We start from the raw sequence: 18,359 nt of genomic DNA, 5'->3' as shown, positions 1-18,359 counted from the left end.
GTTTGCAGTATCCATCTTTATACTACGATGTTTGGTTCACACAACATTATGAAAGCCACAGAAACTGAAGACGTAACTTATTACAAGTTAGTGGAATATCGACCAAATCGAAAAATACATATACATAATTGAATTTAATTAGTATTGCGTGAACGCTGTGTAAAATCCGGTAAAATCCATTCTAGACCTCAGCATTTAAACGAAATTATACCTGAGTTTTAAAACCAAATCTTAAGGTGAACACAAAAATGCCAGGTCGTTTGAAATATTAAAGCGTGCATGTTGTTGTGATGTCTATCGCAATGCTAGTTGTCATAGCAATAACACGGTAGCTATAGATACGCCAGTCAACAGTTAGAATTTGGGCCACTTGTGTCCAGGCGTACGCAATATATCACTGCATGTATTTCAAGCATTACTTTTCATTCACTGTTGGCTGTTGTAGTGCTTTAAATCGTTTGTTTGCCGTTCGACAGGCTGTTTAGGCTACAATCGTTTCTAGGAACACTGTAGAATAAATGGCGTCTTGCTTCCAAGATGTTCCGTGGAAAATCTACTCGAGCCGGATGATATCAGCATGGGGCGATCGCATGTGGATGTTTGCCGTCGGCTTGTTTATGGTTTTCCGCTTGATTTTATTCAATCAGTATTGTAGAAATTTCACGCCATTATATTAATTATTTACAGGTAGAGTTGTCACCGTCAGGATCGCTGAAATGGCCGGCTATCTACGGACTAACAAAGTCGCTGGCTGTTGTTATTTTGGGTTCGAGCATCGGTCGCTGGATTGACCGTACATCTCGATGGAACGGTTCGATAAATTTTAAAAACTAAATGTTTCAGTGCTGATACATAGCTCTTATTTTCACAGCGGCCCATATATCACTTGCTGCGCAAAATGTTCTGGTGGTCATTTGTGCAGTTTGTGTTGCGGTAACGTTTTATTTCAAGGAGCGACTTGTGGCGGAAGGTATACTACTGCTACTGCGCAATGCGCATCATCGATCATGAACTTGAATTTTTCTAAGCGAAAACTTATAATTTCACAGCTGATGGATGGGGTTTAACGGCCGCTTGCAGTGTTATAGTCATTCTGGGCACCGTGGCGCATTTGGCTTCTGTTGGTACATCAATAGCCGTCTTCAAAGACTGGATTGCCATTATTGCAGGAGGGGACAGTCAAACACTGGCGCGTAAGTTCAATTTGAACTTTTTTTCAAAGTTTTCAACATTTTAACATGTTATTGAATTTAGGCATGAATTCAACCTGTCGCTCGATTGATTTGGCTACCAACATGATCGCTCCCATAGCGGTTGGACAGGTCATGTATTTTCTTTCGCACATCGTAGCAGCTGTCACAATCGCTTCGTGGAATGTTTTGTCCTTTTTCATTGAGTGCTTTTTATTGTGGAGAATTTACAAGGAGTTCCCTAATTTGGCTGTAAAGACTTCAGCCTGTGAAAAGCAACCATTACAAGGTATACTGGTATACCTCACGTATCAATTTCAATTTAAGTGTATGTTATTATATGATTTTTGTTTTTTAGTTTTAGAATCGGGGGAGAAAGAATCAGAACCAGGAGATCAACCGACAGCCGATGACGCAAATGTTAAAATAGGTATGGATTCAATTTGAAATTAACTTGATTAAAATTAAATTGACCAATTCACTTTTTCAAGAATCCGGGAATGGCTTTTTCGCGAAACGCTTCGGAGGATTCCTAAAGAGTTGGGAAATTTACTTCAGCCATGAAGTGCGAAACGCCGGAATCGGATTGGCTTGTCTCTACATGACAGTCCTCGGCTTTGATTCCATTACCGTGGGATTTGCTTACTCACAAGGTGTCCCCGAAAGTATTCTGGGCGTCCTTTTGGCTGCGGGAGCCGCAGTAGGACTTCTAGGAAGTGTTGCATTCCCTTTTTTCGTTCGATTCATGGGCGTCGAGCGGACAGGTAATTATTCTTACATCATCGATGTAATTTGGGTGAATTTCTTATCAACTGTTGTCTATACGAACAGGATTGTATGGATTTTCTCTGGAAATAACCTGTCTCACGTTGTGCGTTGCTTCCGTCTGGGCCCCTGGCACACCTTTCGATCCTGTCTCTGTATCGATATCCAACATCGACAATCCGTTTGCCTTAAAAAATTCCAGTAGAAACTCAACTGCTGGATCCTATGAAGTTGGCCCGGAGTCATACACTTCCGTGATTCTATTGATGGCTGGCATCATTTTAGCTCGATTTGGTAATAGCTTGTGCTATTAAGTTAATTGTTTTTCGAAAAATGTTATATCATTTAATTTCTTATTCAGGCTTGTGGGTAGCTGATTTGAGCGTGAATCAAGTGTTGCAGCAAGTGGATGACCAGATTCGTGGATCAATCAACGGAGTACAAAGCTCAATGAATATGATCTTCGACACAGTCAAATTTCTTCTAGTCATCGCTTGTCCTTGGCCACAGACATTTGGCATTCTCGTCTGTATCTCCTTTTCCGCTATCTGTGCAGGGTAATCCTGATTTAATTCCTTTTAACCATAATTCATACATGTATAAAAATATTCACTTAAAAAAAATTGCACAGATGGAGTTTCTTCGCTTCGTATTCCTTCAAGAAACGCGGACATTTGCTGCCATTCCATAAAGTAATTGATAATATTCCGCCGGAAGAAATTTACCAAATTTCAGTGGATCTGAAAAACGAGAAAACCGATGAAAATTCAGCGGTCCGTCGGAATATTCCATCGTCGCCTGAGACAAAACACGACAACAGCCCTTCGTGAACATGTCGGTTACTTACTAGGAAATATTTTCTGATTATTTAGTGACACTGTTGTAACAAATATTTTCAGATAAGTGCATCTGCTGGCAGATTTACATAAATTGGCGAATACCATCATTGTTCGACTTTGTATACTGCTAAACAGAGAGCTGGGAGCCATTCCTTCATCAACACACTAACACATAAGTATTGAATTAGACCAGCACACCAATATCTACAACCTCCATAACTGGCTAAGCCCTAAATTGTATTAGCGAGGTTAAATGTTTGAAATTCGATTAATTTATTGCAGATCAATGTTGGGTTACATAAAATAAGACTAACGATCCCAAAAAGTGCAATATTTATCTTTGTTATTGCGTTTACTGTTATATTAATTTGGCATTTTATTAACATAACTGCTTCTGATTCAAAATAATCAAAATATATTATACTTCAGCGTTATCTTGGAGTAATTTCCTTTGAACATTTACCACATTCAAATTTTTTTCATTAATTTCCTTTTTGCTTTAATAGTGGAGTTACGCAACATACTGTAAATATTAGTCAGATATCCTGAAATACAGTTTATCGCGACGTTGGGAATTTGGGATTGACTATTGTATCAACAAATTTTTTAGCGTTCAGCCTTTTGGTAAGTTTGGGAAAGAGTCAACAAAGTGAACAGGTACATTGAAATGCAACCCTTGATGCAATGTATAACTAACTGCTCTGCTCGGTCGTTAAACTCACTATAGTTCCCATAGTTGATCGCTATATATAGTGAATCGATGTATGGCCGTATGGGGTTCCGGGTACGTATCAGTTCATTCATCAGTATATAATTCTGAGAACAGCCAGTCAAATATTGTTACTGTTTAGTAATTCGTAATCGATATAGAAAAATGAGTGGGTATTAAAGACGACCCATTCGAGGTTACTTTGGCTAGTAATTCCTTTCAGTTTATTGCACACTCACGCATAAGCGTAGCTTACAGTTTGTTTACCCATCTCTTTTAAACTTTGGACTTGTCCGAAGGTTATGAAATTACTTTAGTTAATTAAAATAAGTACTCGAATCACTCGAATTCAAATTTCGCACCAAAATTTCAAGCGCTGCTTGTGCATTAGGAGTGAAATTGGCAACCAGTTGGCAACGTTGGAATTCAACACAACAAGTGTTTATTTTGATTTCATAAAAATTGGTTTCGGCTGCTCTCATTACTGCAAAACCAAAAAATCGATATGAGCAATTCCTCAAAAGATTCATTTTGGACTGAATTAGAATTCAAGTTAAAAGAAGGGTTAGCTAATCTTAATTCGTCCCCTACCGATCATCAGCCCATACTTAACCAGTTACAGGCATTAACTCAGCAGACAGTTGAAGATGACTTTAGGTATTAAGTCTTATCATACTCACATCTTAACTGTTTGATTGATTTTTGGTTAAATAAGTTTAGGTCTTCAATCCCAAATGAAATTTTGCAGCTTTTGTTGAAAATCATCCAGAGACCAGTAGGTGTTCCCTTGGTGCTTGAATGTGCCCGCATTCTCAGAAATTGTTGTGGGAAAAACTGGGAAAGCTTTCCTGACACTTGGAATCAGTTGCTCAGTAAATGCAATCAGCTACTAGAAAGCTTCATATTAAAAGAGTTTCCAGTGGAAGAGATTGTCCTTGCCCGTGTAATTCTTCAATGTGTTGGAAACATATTGAACACACATACAAATTTATCCCACATCATATGGGAAAGTTTTCAATCTAATTTAAGGTATGACTTATGAAAAACAAAATTATTCTATCTAGATATATGATTTCAGATTATCTGTAGTAAATTGCTTTCCCATGAAGATGAAAAAATAAGCTTATACTCATCTTCTGTCATGTTCGGTGTGCTGAGAAATTCCCTCACCATTAGAGAAGAGTTAACAAACCACAAGTGGAGAGATCTGACAGCTGAGTTGATTTTGTCTTCTCATAAAGGAATTCTTTATTCGTAAGAGTAAAACAGTTTCAACATTTTTGTTAAACATTAATAAATATCGGTTACATTTTTTTACAGACAATTTGCAATCAAACTCTTCATGTGTGACCAAAACATGTTGGAAAATATGTATAACTTTCAAGAAATACATACAAGACTCTTACTTCTTCACCAGATTTCAGAATTCTCTCCAGAATGCGAAGACATGGACGTTCAAAATTGGCAATTTTTCAGCCGATTATTTCAAGGTTTGAAGGAAATCTACCTCTTGGTTACACAATTTTAAATTATTAATTTTTTTTTTAGAAAGAGCTAGCCTAATTTTGCGAACTTGCGAGAATCCCTCGTTGGATCTGGAAGCCATGGAAGCGACCAGTCTTGTTGAAATCCTAGCTAAATCTTCTTCTGGTGATGTTTGTCATCGAGAACTTTTTCTGGATGACGATCTCTTAGTTACAACTATTGGTATAACTTATAACTCCTTTAAAATTGTCGTAAGAATAATATTCTTTTCGCTTTGTCAGACTTACTACGGAGCATACATAGTCTGGGCCAATCAGGATCAAACTATTTTACGACTATCAATGATCATTTTGGATCGGTCGAACCTCATCCCGCCTTGAATTTCAAATGTAATTTGGTTCGTTTACTCGGCAACTTAAGCTACAAGAATCCTTCTGCTCAAGATCGAATCCGTGAACTCGAAGCCATCGCCCCACTTCTAGAGTGCTGCAACTTGGACGCCCGAAACCCTTTCATTCAACAATGGTCAATCCTGGCAATTCGAAATTTGTGTGAGAAGAATATTGCAAATCAAGAAGTGATCGGCTCCATGACTCGGCAAGGAGTAGTCCAGCCTTCCCTGTTAGAAGATCTAGGCATGGTGGTGGAGGAATCAGATTCTGGGTTGTCTGTTCGACCTTGTGAGGCGAATCGAAAGCCCTAATCCATCGAATTCCATACTCATCCATTGTGTACAGTGTGCAAAGTGCAAGTAAAAATGGAAGTTTCTGATTTTCAAATGGAAAACATTAAGCCTACCTTAGTAAAAAACCATATATTTATCTATCCTATAGTACCCATTTCGCAACCTTGACTTGTGGTTTGCGCTCTAGGCTATGGTTTCTTCTACCTATTTTGGTTACAGTTGTAATGCATAGTTTTATTAAGGATGTGGGAATGACTGTGTGCTGATAATTGTGGTTCTCATTGTTTGTTTTTGGATAATGCAACGTAGTACGAAGTAAATTTTAATCTGTTTTGGGAACGTTGGTGGTTAAAGTAACCGTCGTTTTCCGAAAAATACTAGTGACTTACCGTCGGTCGTCTGTAAGTCATCTTATGGCCAAAATGGATCTAATCGCCAATTTTTTTAAATTGCTGCTAATCTATTTTGCTGGTGCGCCGCATGCGGCTCCGCAATCATGGAACTGCTCAACTGGTACGGGTTTTTGCATCTTGATTTCTGAAGAGCGCCGTTCTTGGCACGACGCTTCCGATCACTGCTACCAACGCCATGGAGGACTTGCTCATTCGGACCATTTCGAGGTATTACTTTGATTGATTAAGTTTTTATTTGGGATTATATTGATTAAGACTTGTAATTTTTCTGCATATAATAGCTGATCCTTCATTCCTCGATTTGGTTTTCATCAGAAATGTTGGTGTGGACAGGTTTGGGGTGGGTAGATGGACGGCTCCAATGGATGTCTCATATACCACGTAATTTAAATTTTTAAATAGCTAAGCATTGTTCTTCAATGGTTCGCGCTACTGTTTTAGACGAGGAAACCAATATCAACGTAACTACCTTTTATGCTCGAAGACGAGTCGATCCTGCTAATTTATGCTATTTTATGAACCGGAACGGAATTGTTACTGAGGGTTTCTGTAAGCAAAAACTTCACTACATGTGCATCATGCCAGCACTCGTGCCGGCGAAGAGAAGCGTGGGAGAAGAATTTCCAGAAGTTCAAATGGCTTCGGGTTATTACAATTTCATAGCACAAGAAGCATCACAGCGAAATAACGGAGTTTTGATATTAGGTGCGATTGTACCAGAATTGATCCCTTCTGGAAAATTCAAGACTCATTCCCCGTTCTTGGTAGTCGAACCGTCGACAGAGATATATTTTGATTTGTTTTGTAACGTTCCTACAAATACAAACTGCTCTTCAACTCGCTACCGATGGCTGAAAAATGGAGCCTATCAACCGGAAGTTTATGGATATAGGGTATATAGTAGTGACAAAAAACGAAAAATATTTTTTTGCGTACTAATAATCATTTCATACAGAGAATTTCAGATTCTGGAGAGATTTCACTAGAAGGAAGAAAATCTTGGATATTGAATTGGCTTGGGAAAGTTGCTTGTGAAGTATTTTGCTCTTCTTCAGGAAAAGCGTACAGATCTAAAGAAGCAATTTTAATTTTGCGTGAATCTGTTAGTCTACGCGTGGAATTTCAATTCAACTCCGTTATCGATTTCTCCGTGGCGCATAATTTTTTCCAGAAAGTCATTCATTCAGAGGTATCTATGTTATTGGAGCGCCGATTACTATCTATTGAGTAATGTCATTCGGTATCAATTTTTTAGCTTCGAAATAGAACAACTATTTCACAAGTACCACATTTTCAACTAGATTCTCTACCATTTCTTTCTCATCCTGAAAGTTCTACTAAAAGCTTCAGTTTCTATGCTCATTTGGCCAACATGGTACGCTGTATATTATGTCGTATATTACTCCTATTTCTATTCTTCACTTAATCAAAGTTATCGATCTGTAGGACCCACAAGGAACTCTCCGTTTGAATACGTTTTTGAGGAGCATAAGCCTTCTCAGTCCAATCAATTATTGGATTAACTTTCATAACAAAGGACGTGACGATTTTAAGGGATTGTTTAAAAATATCAGTGCGGTTATGCTTAACTACTGTCTCAAGGAAGACGATAGTCCAAATAAAAATTTTGCTTTTCAAACAGCTTCTTGCTTCGATGATCATGGAAAACTCGAGCCAGATTTTGCATGATATTCGGCATTACATCACCGATTGGAATCCCAGTATAGCAGAAATTGATCTTTTGGTTCAGTCCTTATTCAGAAGCGTTCACTACATAGAGGGCGATCTCAACGAAGAAGATCTCTTGAATCTCGAAATCATCATTCAACAAGTAAAACAATAAAATAGATTAATTCCATCTATACTAATTCCAATATCTAAATAGATTAACAATTTGGACACGGGCACACTGATTCGAGCTCAGCATTCTCCTTCCTTCTCTTCGAATTTGGCGGGGGCAATTGAAAATCTATTTGCCCGAATCAATACGAATAAAGTCAACAACCCATTTGATAGAGAGATGACATCTCAAAGAACCAAATTAGAATTGCCGTTTATGTCGGCGGCATCGTGGGATCGTTGGAATGAGAATGAGACCATTATGGGATTTACCATCACAACAAACAACAACGCTATTATTAAATCGACTGTTTTGACTTCGTCAACGAGTTATGCAGATATTCAAGATTCCAACGTCGCTACCTTCCTCCCATTTCAACAGTTCGATACTGGAAAGGAGCAAATAACGTTTACCGCTTGTCCTGACACCCGATTAATTGACGCTTCGGCAGCATCCGGAAAGTTTTCTTCTCCGATTTTCGCATATGACTTATCTCAACCGGATGGATGGTCGCGAAGTGAGGATTTGTACACTGGGAATGGCGGAATGATTCAAGTTCGTCTAAATCCTGCTCCACCACGACTGCATAAACCCATCAAAATTTTATTCCGACCGAAATCTAAAACTACGGAAGAAACTAAACACCTCCTCCGCTGTGTGTTTTGGAACGAACAAATGGATTCAGGGAATGGTGGTTGGTCTACCGACGGATGCTGGTACGAAGGCACCGATCAAAACGGCATGGCAATTTGTCTGTGCAATCACTTATCCACCTTCACCCTTCTTGTCTGTCGCTCGGAGAAAGAACTGCAGTCTACTGTTCATGGAGGAATCTTAAATATCATAACTATTATCGGTTCGTTAGCTTCCATTTTAGGACTGTCACTCATTTTGGCTACATTCATCTTATTCCCGTCATGGCGGAAGCCTCTGGGTCACAAAATCCTGTTTCAATTATCAGCAGCCTTAATATTTTTACTCTTGACATTCTTTGGTGTGGATTCCGTCGATAACGTTAACGCTTGCCGATTAGTTGGCATATTTTTGCACTACTTTCTGGTGTCTTGCTTTTCCTGGATGACGGTCGAAGCTTATTATCAATATCGACGTCTTGTTATAGTGTTTGGGTCTTACATGCCTCGTTTTTTGTTAAAAGCGTCAATCGTAGCGTGGGGTTTTCCAATTATTCCCGTCACTTCTGTTCTTATTTGTGACGTGGATTCGTACAAAGGAAGCGAAGGGTATTGTTGGTTAAGTCATCCAACCGCCTTTTATTCGGCAGTGCTGGGCCCTCTTGTTTTTCTCATGTTAATAAACCTCACCATATTCGTTTTGGTGGTTAGGAGCATTATCGCAGCCGGACGTGGACTGCGCACCAATCAGTCCGAAAGTAAACAGATCCGAGAGAAACTTTTGGCTTCTTTCCTGAATTTTGTTTTGTTGGGGCTAACTTGGATTTTCGGATTTTTCGCTATCGGCGCAACCAATGCCGTGATTTTCTCCTACTTGTTTTGTGTAACATCATCTTTGCAGGGCTTCATCATCTTCGTCCTCTATGTTGGTAGGGATCCATCTGCACGTAAACATTGGTTTATGTGTATCGGAGTTATCGCGTCAAAGTCTAGGAATTGGTCGAATATCCTCCAAGCCAAATCCCCTGATTCAAAATTTGGAAATAGTGCCTTCTACTATGATGTAACGTCCGAATCTGGTCTTACTACTACCACAACAGAAAATTGTCCAACTTCTCCACTGAGAACATCTTTTTCTGATTTTCAACACGTTATGGCAGTCCCTTGTAGCATTGAAGTTCGAGTAGCTCAACGACAACCAACAAAGAATGCAAACTGATGTAATTAACATTCAACAAAATTTTGTATTCATGCCAAAACTACTGTGTGTCTTGAATCATACATTGAATTTCTGCAATTTTACGTGTAGACGCCGCTGCCCGCTGATACCACTCAAGATAATAGAACGCGCCTGAATACAGATCTAGTATTAATAGGTTAATTGTAATTTACTCTGCCGCTGTGTTATAGAATTTTTATTTCATGTTGTTTAAAACGGAGACCTTGCTCTAATAAAATCTGGTCGTGAAGGTTGATTTTTATTAAACATTAGAAGCGGAAGGATGTGGTCTTGATAACTGACATCAAGGAACTATCCAAAGATTTACTTAATCAAAGCCAAGAAACAAACAGACAAAATGAGAAACCATTCCGTAATTGTGAACAGTTGTTCAAAAACTTTCGCCAGTAACAGTTTACTACTTTACTTAATTCAATAACAATCCTAGTTGCTAGAATTTGAAAAAAAAAATGAATCATCTTAATCTGGATCTGTTCTGCTACATTATCGCATTCATCGTAATCTCTAGTGCGGCAGAACCGCTGGAAGTGGCTCAACCTTGGAATTGTTCAACAGGAACGGATCTTTGCTTCTTGATTCCTCCAATGCGTCTTTCTTGGCACGAAGCTTCCGCATACTGCTTCCAGCGCAGTGGAGGTCTAAGTCATTCAAACGATTTCAAGGTTAAATTGTTTCGTTATTATTTGATTAGGCTACTTTTTTCGCATTATCGAAATAGCAATTTGTTTGGTATATTTTAGTTAATTCGTAGTTCCCCGTCTTCATCAACAAGATTGTGGATAGGTTTGGGATGGGTAGAAAGTCGGCTTCAGTGGATGACTCATGTCCCACGTAATTTCATATAATACCTATTTGAATGAGGACTTCTTGTTATTTAATATTTTCTCGTCCTGCTTTAGATGAAGAAACAAACATAACCGCAATTAGTGAGGAAACTAAATACTTGAAAACGAAAAGCTTTGAGGGCCAATTTTGCTACACGCAAAATAAAGACAACTCCCTCAAGTTAATGAACTGTTCATCACGACTCAATTTTATCTGCCTCAGGCCGTTAACAGTCAACGAGGAATACTTTCCGAAAAATACGACTTTACTAGGTATAGATATTTGTCAAATTTATTGAGTTTTAATTGTGTCCGATTTTTTGAATAATTGATTTTTCTAACATCTAATTTTTGTGATACGTACAGAAATAAATAATACTTTGCCTGAATTGCTTCCGATGGGAGAATTTTCGAGGATTAAACATTCGGATTTATTTTTAATCGAGCCATCAAGCGAATCCAATTTCAATTTGCACTGTACAGTATCAAACGATACGCTGGCAAAATGTTCAAAGACGCACTACCGTTGGCTTAAAAACGGAGCCTACAAACCAGATGGTGATGGAAAAAAGGTATCGAGTAGTTCTATCTATATATAGTATTTTACTTTAGGTACATTTTTATTGTTTATTAATTATTATGTATTGTTCCTACAACATATTTTTCAATCCTCGTTCCAGTATTTGTTTGGCGAAGAGACTTTAGCACGCACAGATAACAATACTTTGATTGTGAACTGGCTCGGAAAAGTAGCCTGTGAAATCTTTTGTTTTTCTACGGGGAAAACATGCCGATCAGAAGAAATTATTTTGTCTTCACGACAATTTCTTACCGTACGAATCGAATTGATTACGAATAGGTCTATTATTCTTATGGATTTTGCGCAGGCCAAAATATTCATAAAAAATAAAATGAAGAATCGGGTATTTTTTTTTAAATTATTATTTGTATTTTTTCATACATTTCTGCAATATCTAAATTAATTTTTTGTCCATTGTATGTTGTCCACATTAACCCGGATTCATGTTTAGCTGAAAGATCAATATTCAATAAGTAAAGTGGTACCATCTATTCATATTGACCTACCGCAATTCGTTCCGCATGTTAACAACAGTTTTATCGACACATTCCGTTTCTATGCTCGAATCGGACCTCTGGTAGCTGTAGCGCTAAAACTAAATTATATTAAATTTGTGATTGTAACGCTGCATACGACATTTATTTTAACGCAAGGGCGAAGACGATATTCCTCAACATTTGCCCACCTATTTACTAAGGAATATCGACTTTATCGACGAATCAGAAAAACAAACTTTTGACTGGATTACGAACATTACAATGTCTATGGTTAATGACAGGAAACAGGCCGCTATAGTAAGTCACTTTTTGTTTTACCTTATTTATGCATATGTGTAATGTAATTATTATTTAATGGACCAAAATTAGAATTTTGTTAGCTGCATGACTCCTTTTGACAAGTACAAGAAACGATGTGTTAAAATAATTCCTCCCCAGCATTTCTCCAAGAGTATTACTCAATGCACAGCTGATTACCAAAATGACGAAACGGACGTTTCGTGGGATTTATTGGGTTGGATAAAGTTCTCACTTGATTGGCTGGACCAGAACAAACACCTCAGCAAGTATTCGACCATAAAATTTAAAGAATTGTGGCTTCCGGTGCAAAGAAGGACGACTCTTGGACCGCTTTGGCCTGTTTGGCCCTGGAATTTTACAAGTAGCCTTCATAATAATGCTAAAAATATTATTTACTATATCCAGTAATTAATTTGGCGTATTAATTGTATCAGGTCTTCAAGGAAGCTCGTGGGGTGATGAAATGAAATCGATTGTCAATCGTTCGGGATTGCAGGCTGATTGGAGCCAGCTCAATGCTTCGCTATCTTGTTTGGCATTAGACACCGAAACCAAATCGTTGAAAAGCGTCTCTTGCCAGAACGCCTTCCCTATGATTTGCGTGAGACCCAAAATGAAATGGAACGAATCTCATTTCCAAGAGTCGAACAGGAATTTTGCATTGCGCGGCCAGTGCCCGTCGGGCTGGTTAACTTCTTCGTTAATTTCCGACAGGAATTTGTGTTATAAAATATTTAACAGCTCCGAAACAAATTCAACATTCGACGAAGCTGAAACTGAATGTGAAAAACATCACGGTGCGCGACTTGCTACAGCCAGTCAGCCATCGGCACTAGCAGTTTTATTCAACATCTTCTCTATCGACGATCTTATTCAAACGTCCGATTTTTGGATTGGATTAAAGAGGAGCGACAACGGATTCAAATGGATAGATCAATCTGATTGGAATTACGGGAAAGAAACTGGACTGGATATTGGAAATGCAAGCCTTTATAACGACACTTACGGAGTCTCTTTAATAGTTTTGCCGGAGATTGCTGCCAATGAGATCCACACATCTTCTAGGATCAAGTGGAAAGTCTGGCCCGTTGAGGCTCACCTTAATGCGTTTATTTGCCAAAAGGAAATAATTCCCCTGCAAGAAAAAGTTCCTGAAATTCGTCTGGACAAAACGTATCGGCCTGAAATGCTGAACAAGGAAAAGGATTTACTCAATACCGAAGATAAAAATCCAATTGAATCTCCACCGATAGAAATAAGTGAAATAAACAAAACCTCGTCTGAATCCGCTCCATCCGGGGTAATTTGTTTCTTTGACAATTCCATCTCAACAGATATATTCAATTCTAGCGACGCCGTGATCAATCACAAAATAAACGAGTCTGATATTCCTGACGCTATGGAATGGCAAACGGCAGAAATTAGTTGCGAAACCTGGGACGAATGGTCACCTGAAACTATACGTGCTTCATGGATTATCTCTGGCAATCCATACGGAAACGAATCTTTTTCTTCTCTAATTGTGTGGCTACGACATCGAACTGTAAATTACTCAAGTGAAATTCACGACGCAACTTTTGAAGCTAGTAGCAGTCAAAGGGCAGCATTCAAACGATCCTTACATGACATGTTCGTCCGAGAATTCGTCAAACTCTATCCTCTTTACACGGATAGTTTACTCTCTGCTTCTGAACCCGTGGCATTTGAATCTGAACCTTTTCCCAACCAGCATTTATTTGTCAAGTATCGCATTCTCATAAATCTGAATTCCTTAATGGGAAGAATGGACGGGCATGGTAATCCTTGGTCACCCGACGACGAGGCAACTATTATGGAGGATGTTCGCAAGTTCTTTTCTGAAAAGTTCAACAGCAGTAGTGATGTTAGACCACCCGGAGCCGATCTCGATTTTCTTAGCGTGCGATCGACAGATTTCTGCCATGGAGAAATAACGTCGACAAAAGGGGAATTAATTGGATTTTCAGGTCAACCGCGGAACTGGACTGACGAACTTCATTGGCCGCAATCAACTGTGGGGTCCAGAGTCGCTTCAGCTCCACATTGTGTCACTCGGGACGGGCTCATGCTAAGACGGCGATGCCTTGGTGATCGTTCCAGTGGCCTTTATTGGGAATCGCTAGAAAGGAATACAAATAAGGTTTTTAGCCTACTTCATAAATTCCAAACAAAGATTTATACATTTGTCTTTAACTTTGTTTATTTTAGTCGGATGCAAATGGATCACTATGTGTTGAAACCTCAGGATTTTTCCAGATACTTGCTAACATTAACACGAATAACTCAAGTCAAACTCTAGAGATCATTCGTCAAAACATCAGCGATTGGAATCCCATTGTAGCTGAAGTAGATTTACTTGGGAAAACTTTAGTGCAAAGCTGTTCTTACATTAGTGAGGACCCAAAAGAAGATAACCTCCGCAACATGATAGCCATCATTAAGGAAGTAAAGTTTTAGCAACATTGTGTGTATTTAACTTTTAGGAATTCCCACAATCAACGTATATTTTTGCATTTAATTATAGATAAACGATGTAAAGACGGATATCCTAATTGGAGCTCAAAAGTCGTCTCCATTTTCTTCGAATTTGGCTCAAGCGACCGAAAAAATGCTGGCTACAATCGACGTGACAGATTCAGTCGAAAGTACTACATCACAGCGAAATTTCCCAGTGAAAGAGCCATGCATAGCGGCAGGATCGTGGAATCGTGTGAACGATAGCGACGTTATCGGATTTACTGTGACAACCATCAAAAAGACCATTGTTGAAGCAAGGATTCTTTCGTCATATCCGACAAATGAAGAGATCGAGAAATCAAACGCTGTTGTCTATCTTCCATTCCAAGAAATTTATGAAAAGGAACAAGTTACGTTCATCGCTTATCCCAACACCCGATTAGTTGACGCTGCAGCAGCGACCGGAGAATTTAAATCCAAAGTTTTTACACCTGATGCATCTCAACGAGACGGATGGTCGCGAAGTGAGGATTTGTATACTGGAAATGGCGGGATGGTTCAAGTTTGTCTGAATCCTGCTCCAGCCCGACTAGATAAACCGATTAAAATTTTATTCAAGCCGAATTGTTCGACTCCGGAAGAAGACAAACACCTCCTCCGCTGCGTGTATTGGGACAATCAAATGGATTTAAGAAAGGGTGGTTGGTCCACCGACGGATGTTGGTACAATGGCACAAATCAAAACGGCATGGAAATTTGTCTTTGCAATCACTTGTCCACCTTCACTCTTCTCATCAGTCGCTCGGAGAAAGAACTGCAGTGCACTGTTCATGGAGGAATCTTAAATATCATAACTATTATCGGTTCTTCAGCTTCTATATTAGGACTGTCACTCATTTTGGCGACATTCATCTTATTCCCGTCATGGCGGAAACCTTTGGGTCACAAAATCCTGTTTCAATTATCAGCAGCCTTAATATTTTTACTCTTGACATTCTTCGGTGTAAATTCAGTCAAAAACGTTGACGTTTGCCGATTAGTTGGCATATTCTTGCACTACTTCCTGTTGTCTGGCTTTTGCTGGATGACGGTTGAAGCTTATCATCAATATCAGCGATTCGTCAAAGTGTTTGGGTCTTACATGCCTCGTTTTTTGTTAAAAGCGTCAATCGTAGCATGGGGTTTTCCAATTATTCCCGTCGCTTCTGTTCTTGTTTATGACGTGGATTCGTACACAGGAAGCGAAGAGTATTGTTGGTTAAGTCACCCAATCGCCTTTTATTCGGCAGTGCTGGGCCCTCTTGTTTTTCTCATGTTAATAAATCTGACCATATTCGTCTTGGTGGTTAGGAGCATTATCGCCGCCGGACGTGGACTGCGCACCAATCAAACCGAAAGTAAACTGATGAGAGATAAACTTTTGGCTTCCTTCCTGAATTTTGTTTTGTTGGGACTCAATTGGATTTTTGGATTTTTCGCTATCGGCGCAACCAATGCCGTGATTTTCTCCTATTTGTTTTGTATAACATCATCTCTGCAGGGCTTCATCATCTTCGTCCTCTATGTTGGTAGGGATCCATCTGCACGTAAACTGTGGCTGAAATGTTTTGGTCTTGGCAAGTCAGAGAGCCGACCGATGGAATCAAAAAGCAAATCGTCAGCCCAGTCCAAAACTACTGGAAATTACGAGTCATGTTCTACGACCTTTACATCTAGAAATGATTTCACTTCAACATTTTCTACCGATGGCGACTTTCAGTACGTTGCGGTAGTGCCATTCCAGATGGAAGTTCGAGAAGCTCAACGAGAAGCGACTACAAATATTATCTAAGATTGCTTCCAACAATTTCCTTTTATCACGATGACCTCTAATATTTTAAGGATTTATCACTATGTTAACTGCTATGATAATACTGGAAGAAAACTAATGTCCTGTTCTGATATTTAAATAAAAACTTGTTTTGCAATTATCACAAATGTATTGGCTCAATTAGTATACAGGATGGAAGAAACAAATATTACAGATCACATCAATCAAACAGTTTAGACCAGCTGAGTGTACGCGCCTAAATAATGATAAAATTAATTATAAGACATTAAAACGATTTAACCTTCGTCTTCTGATCTCATCTTGATCTGGTTGCATATCATCCGGGTTGAAAGTTCTGGGTGTGTCTTCATTTTGAAGAGTCTCGTAGCTTCGTCTCATTGCTTCATCATAATCGGCATCGTTGATGTCACTCCCAACTCTCCACCCATAAGTACTCGGCTGAGCAGCTCCGTATCCACTCACTCCCGAACCCCAATCACTGTAACTACGCGGCTGAGCCATTTGCGGGCCACTCACAAATCCAATGGCGTGAATGGGAAGATCCATGATGAACTTTAAAGGCCCTTGAGTGTAGGCAACGCCCACTAAAATGCCGGCCAAGTGGCCCACAAACGAGGTGTTGGGAACCATCAGCTGAATTGCAATCAATTCCACCCATACAGCGTACTTCCCAGAGACGCGGATACCAAAGTACCTACGATACCCGCTTTCCCAATAAGATGTCGTCAAGACTTTAAGGGCAAATATGACTCCAGAAAATCCAATGGCACATGTTTTATAGTGCTGTTTGTCATGAAGCAATTCACTTAATAGCACTTCTAGTCCCACATAGGTGACGCTAGTCAGCACTGTGAACACACTCAGGAGGTAAGCAAAGTAGGGGCTTCCGAAGTGCCTCTCCAATGATCTACCTTTCGACAGGAATGAGAGCATATTGTAGTAGAGATGAAGATCATCAGCATGCTCCAAGGCAGACAGCACTAGACGTTCATACTCCCTCCATTTCAAAACAGCCTGGGCACTAAGGCAGACCCCACCAGCATCCCATGAAACCGGTATCAAACCCATATATAAGCAAACCTGAAATAAAAGAGGTAACAATATTAATCAACCAAATGTAATTATGCAATCAATAAACCATTACCTGGCCCGCCACCACTAAAATTGTAACTGGTGGAAATGTTTCCAGCCCAGTGTTGAGCAGTTGCCACATGAGTAACAACACACCCATTTCGATTCCTCTCCGTTGTCTTGCCATTTCTCGGATTTGAAAGACGATATCGTTCCGGCAGTTATAACTAAACGAGTATCATTCAACGTGTGTGTGAGTGTTTTAGTCTTTTGGGCAGCATACACACTGACAAAATGATTTTAAGTTTTAACACAACTTATCGTCATCACTGTGATGGTTGCATCAGTTTGTTTACATGTTGCAGTGCGTTCAGCGCCATCTAGTATTGAATTTAAACTGTAAAAAGAAAAAAGCGCCAAGAATTGATTTGAGTTTTCAGTTTTGTATTACATTTTTAAAATTCGTTTCGTATATTTTCACCAAAGAAATAACTTCCACGACTGCATTACACATTAGATGCAAATAGTATTTAATAGTTAAAGTCATTCTAAATAAACTGAAATCATTTCCTCAGTCCTAACCAATATTGAGGCGTTGACAGAATATCGGTTTTCTTTAACAAACTTGTTTGCTTCGGCGCCAACAGGATTCTAGTCGATGGTGAAACAAGTGGTTGAACAAATGGCAAACACTCTTGACTGACGACGCCTTTAGTTTTGATCGCTTGGGGTGCTTCCAAACGGCAATTCAATTCCCGCAATGACCGTTTAATATCGTCCATCCGAGTGTTTAGATCATCCAGAGTAGAGTTCCATTTTCCAACTAATTTAGTGGTTTGAGTTTCTTCCGTTTCTTTGTCGATGGCTGCTTGCCTGTTAGAATCTTGCTGTTGTCCGAATCCCCAGATTGTCAATACGTTGGCAACAATCGATAGAAGAAACTCTGCCATATCGCTTGCTGAGGCTAAAGTAGGATCGGTTAT

General features: G+C 39.3%; 6 protein-coding genes across 6 annotated transcripts; 5 read left to right on the top strand and 1 right to left on the bottom strand.

Annotated features, from left to right (window-relative positions):
* Positions 1-342: 342 nt before the first annotated feature.
* On the top strand, positions 343-3,250 carry LOC124205856 (solute carrier family 40 member 1-like). Its single transcript, XM_046603386.1, has 11 exons — positions 343-620; positions 688-811; positions 872-970; positions 1,050-1,193; positions 1,255-1,479; positions 1,549-1,620; positions 1,682-1,954; positions 2,022-2,249; positions 2,317-2,512; positions 2,587-2,789; positions 2,855-3,250. Exons 1-10 carry the CDS (start codon positions 519-521, stop codon positions 2,783-2,785), a joined length of 1,662 nt encoding a protein of 553 aa, XP_046459342.1. The 5' UTR covers positions 343-518; the 3' UTR covers positions 2,786-2,789; positions 2,855-3,250.
* A 618-nt stretch (positions 3,251-3,868) lies between these two features.
* LOC124205850 (ataxin-10-like) lies at positions 3,869-6,012 on the top strand. Its single transcript, XM_046603380.1, has 6 exons — positions 3,869-4,160; positions 4,224-4,532; positions 4,593-4,757; positions 4,824-4,993; positions 5,052-5,210; positions 5,270-6,012. The coding sequence occupies exons 1-6, from the start codon at positions 4,009-4,011 to the stop codon at positions 5,689-5,691; spliced, it is 1,377 nt and encodes a 458-aa protein (XP_046459336.1). The 5' UTR covers positions 3,869-4,008; the 3' UTR covers positions 5,692-6,012.
* A 74-nt stretch (positions 6,013-6,086) lies between these two features.
* LOC124205851 lies at positions 6,087-7,700 on the top strand. Its single transcript, XM_046603381.1, has 7 exons — positions 6,087-6,293; positions 6,368-6,467; positions 6,528-6,731; positions 6,792-6,979; positions 7,042-7,275; positions 7,342-7,461; positions 7,519-7,700. The coding sequence occupies exons 1-7, from the start codon at positions 6,087-6,089 to the stop codon at positions 7,555-7,557; spliced, it is 1,092 nt and encodes a 363-aa protein (XP_046459337.1). The 3' UTR covers positions 7,558-7,700.
* Positions 7,700-10,027, top strand: LOC124205848 (adhesion G-protein coupled receptor G6-like). The gene is made up of 3 exons (XM_046603378.1): positions 7,700-7,917; positions 7,972-9,778; positions 9,868-10,027. The coding sequence occupies exons 1-2, from the start codon at positions 7,741-7,743 to the stop codon at positions 9,775-9,777; spliced, it is 1,983 nt and encodes a 660-aa protein (XP_046459334.1). The 5' UTR covers positions 7,700-7,740; the 3' UTR covers position 9,778; positions 9,868-10,027.
* A 103-nt stretch (positions 10,028-10,130) lies between these two features.
* On the top strand, positions 10,131-16,442 carry LOC124205846. Its single transcript, XM_046603375.1, has 11 exons — positions 10,131-10,460; positions 10,539-10,629; positions 10,698-10,895; positions 10,989-11,194; positions 11,303-11,545; positions 11,654-11,779; positions 11,856-11,996; positions 12,069-12,360; positions 12,434-14,157; positions 14,226-14,462; positions 14,542-16,442. The coding sequence occupies exons 1-11, from the start codon at positions 10,248-10,250 to the stop codon at positions 16,303-16,305; spliced, it is 5,235 nt and encodes a 1,744-aa protein (XP_046459331.1). The 5' UTR covers positions 10,131-10,247; the 3' UTR covers positions 16,306-16,442.
* On the bottom strand, positions 16,434-17,758 carry LOC124205852 (rhomboid-related protein 4-like). The gene is made up of 2 exons (XM_046603382.1): positions 17,450-17,758; positions 16,434-17,385 (listed from the first exon to the last, which is right to left on the bottom strand). Exons 1-2 carry the CDS (start codon positions 17,561-17,563, stop codon positions 16,561-16,563), a joined length of 939 nt encoding a protein of 312 aa, XP_046459338.1. The 5' UTR covers positions 17,564-17,758; the 3' UTR covers positions 16,434-16,560.
* Positions 17,759-18,359: the final 601 nt, after the last annotated feature.

The sequence above is a fragment of the Daphnia pulex genome, chromosome 10, assembly GCF_021134715.1.
Source record: "Daphnia pulex isolate KAP4 chromosome 10, ASM2113471v1".
NCBI lineage: Eukaryota > Metazoa > Arthropoda > Branchiopoda > Diplostraca > Daphniidae > Daphnia > Daphnia pulex.
Note: the sequence above shows the minus strand (reverse complement) of the source record. Positions and strands in the feature narration are given on the sequence as shown.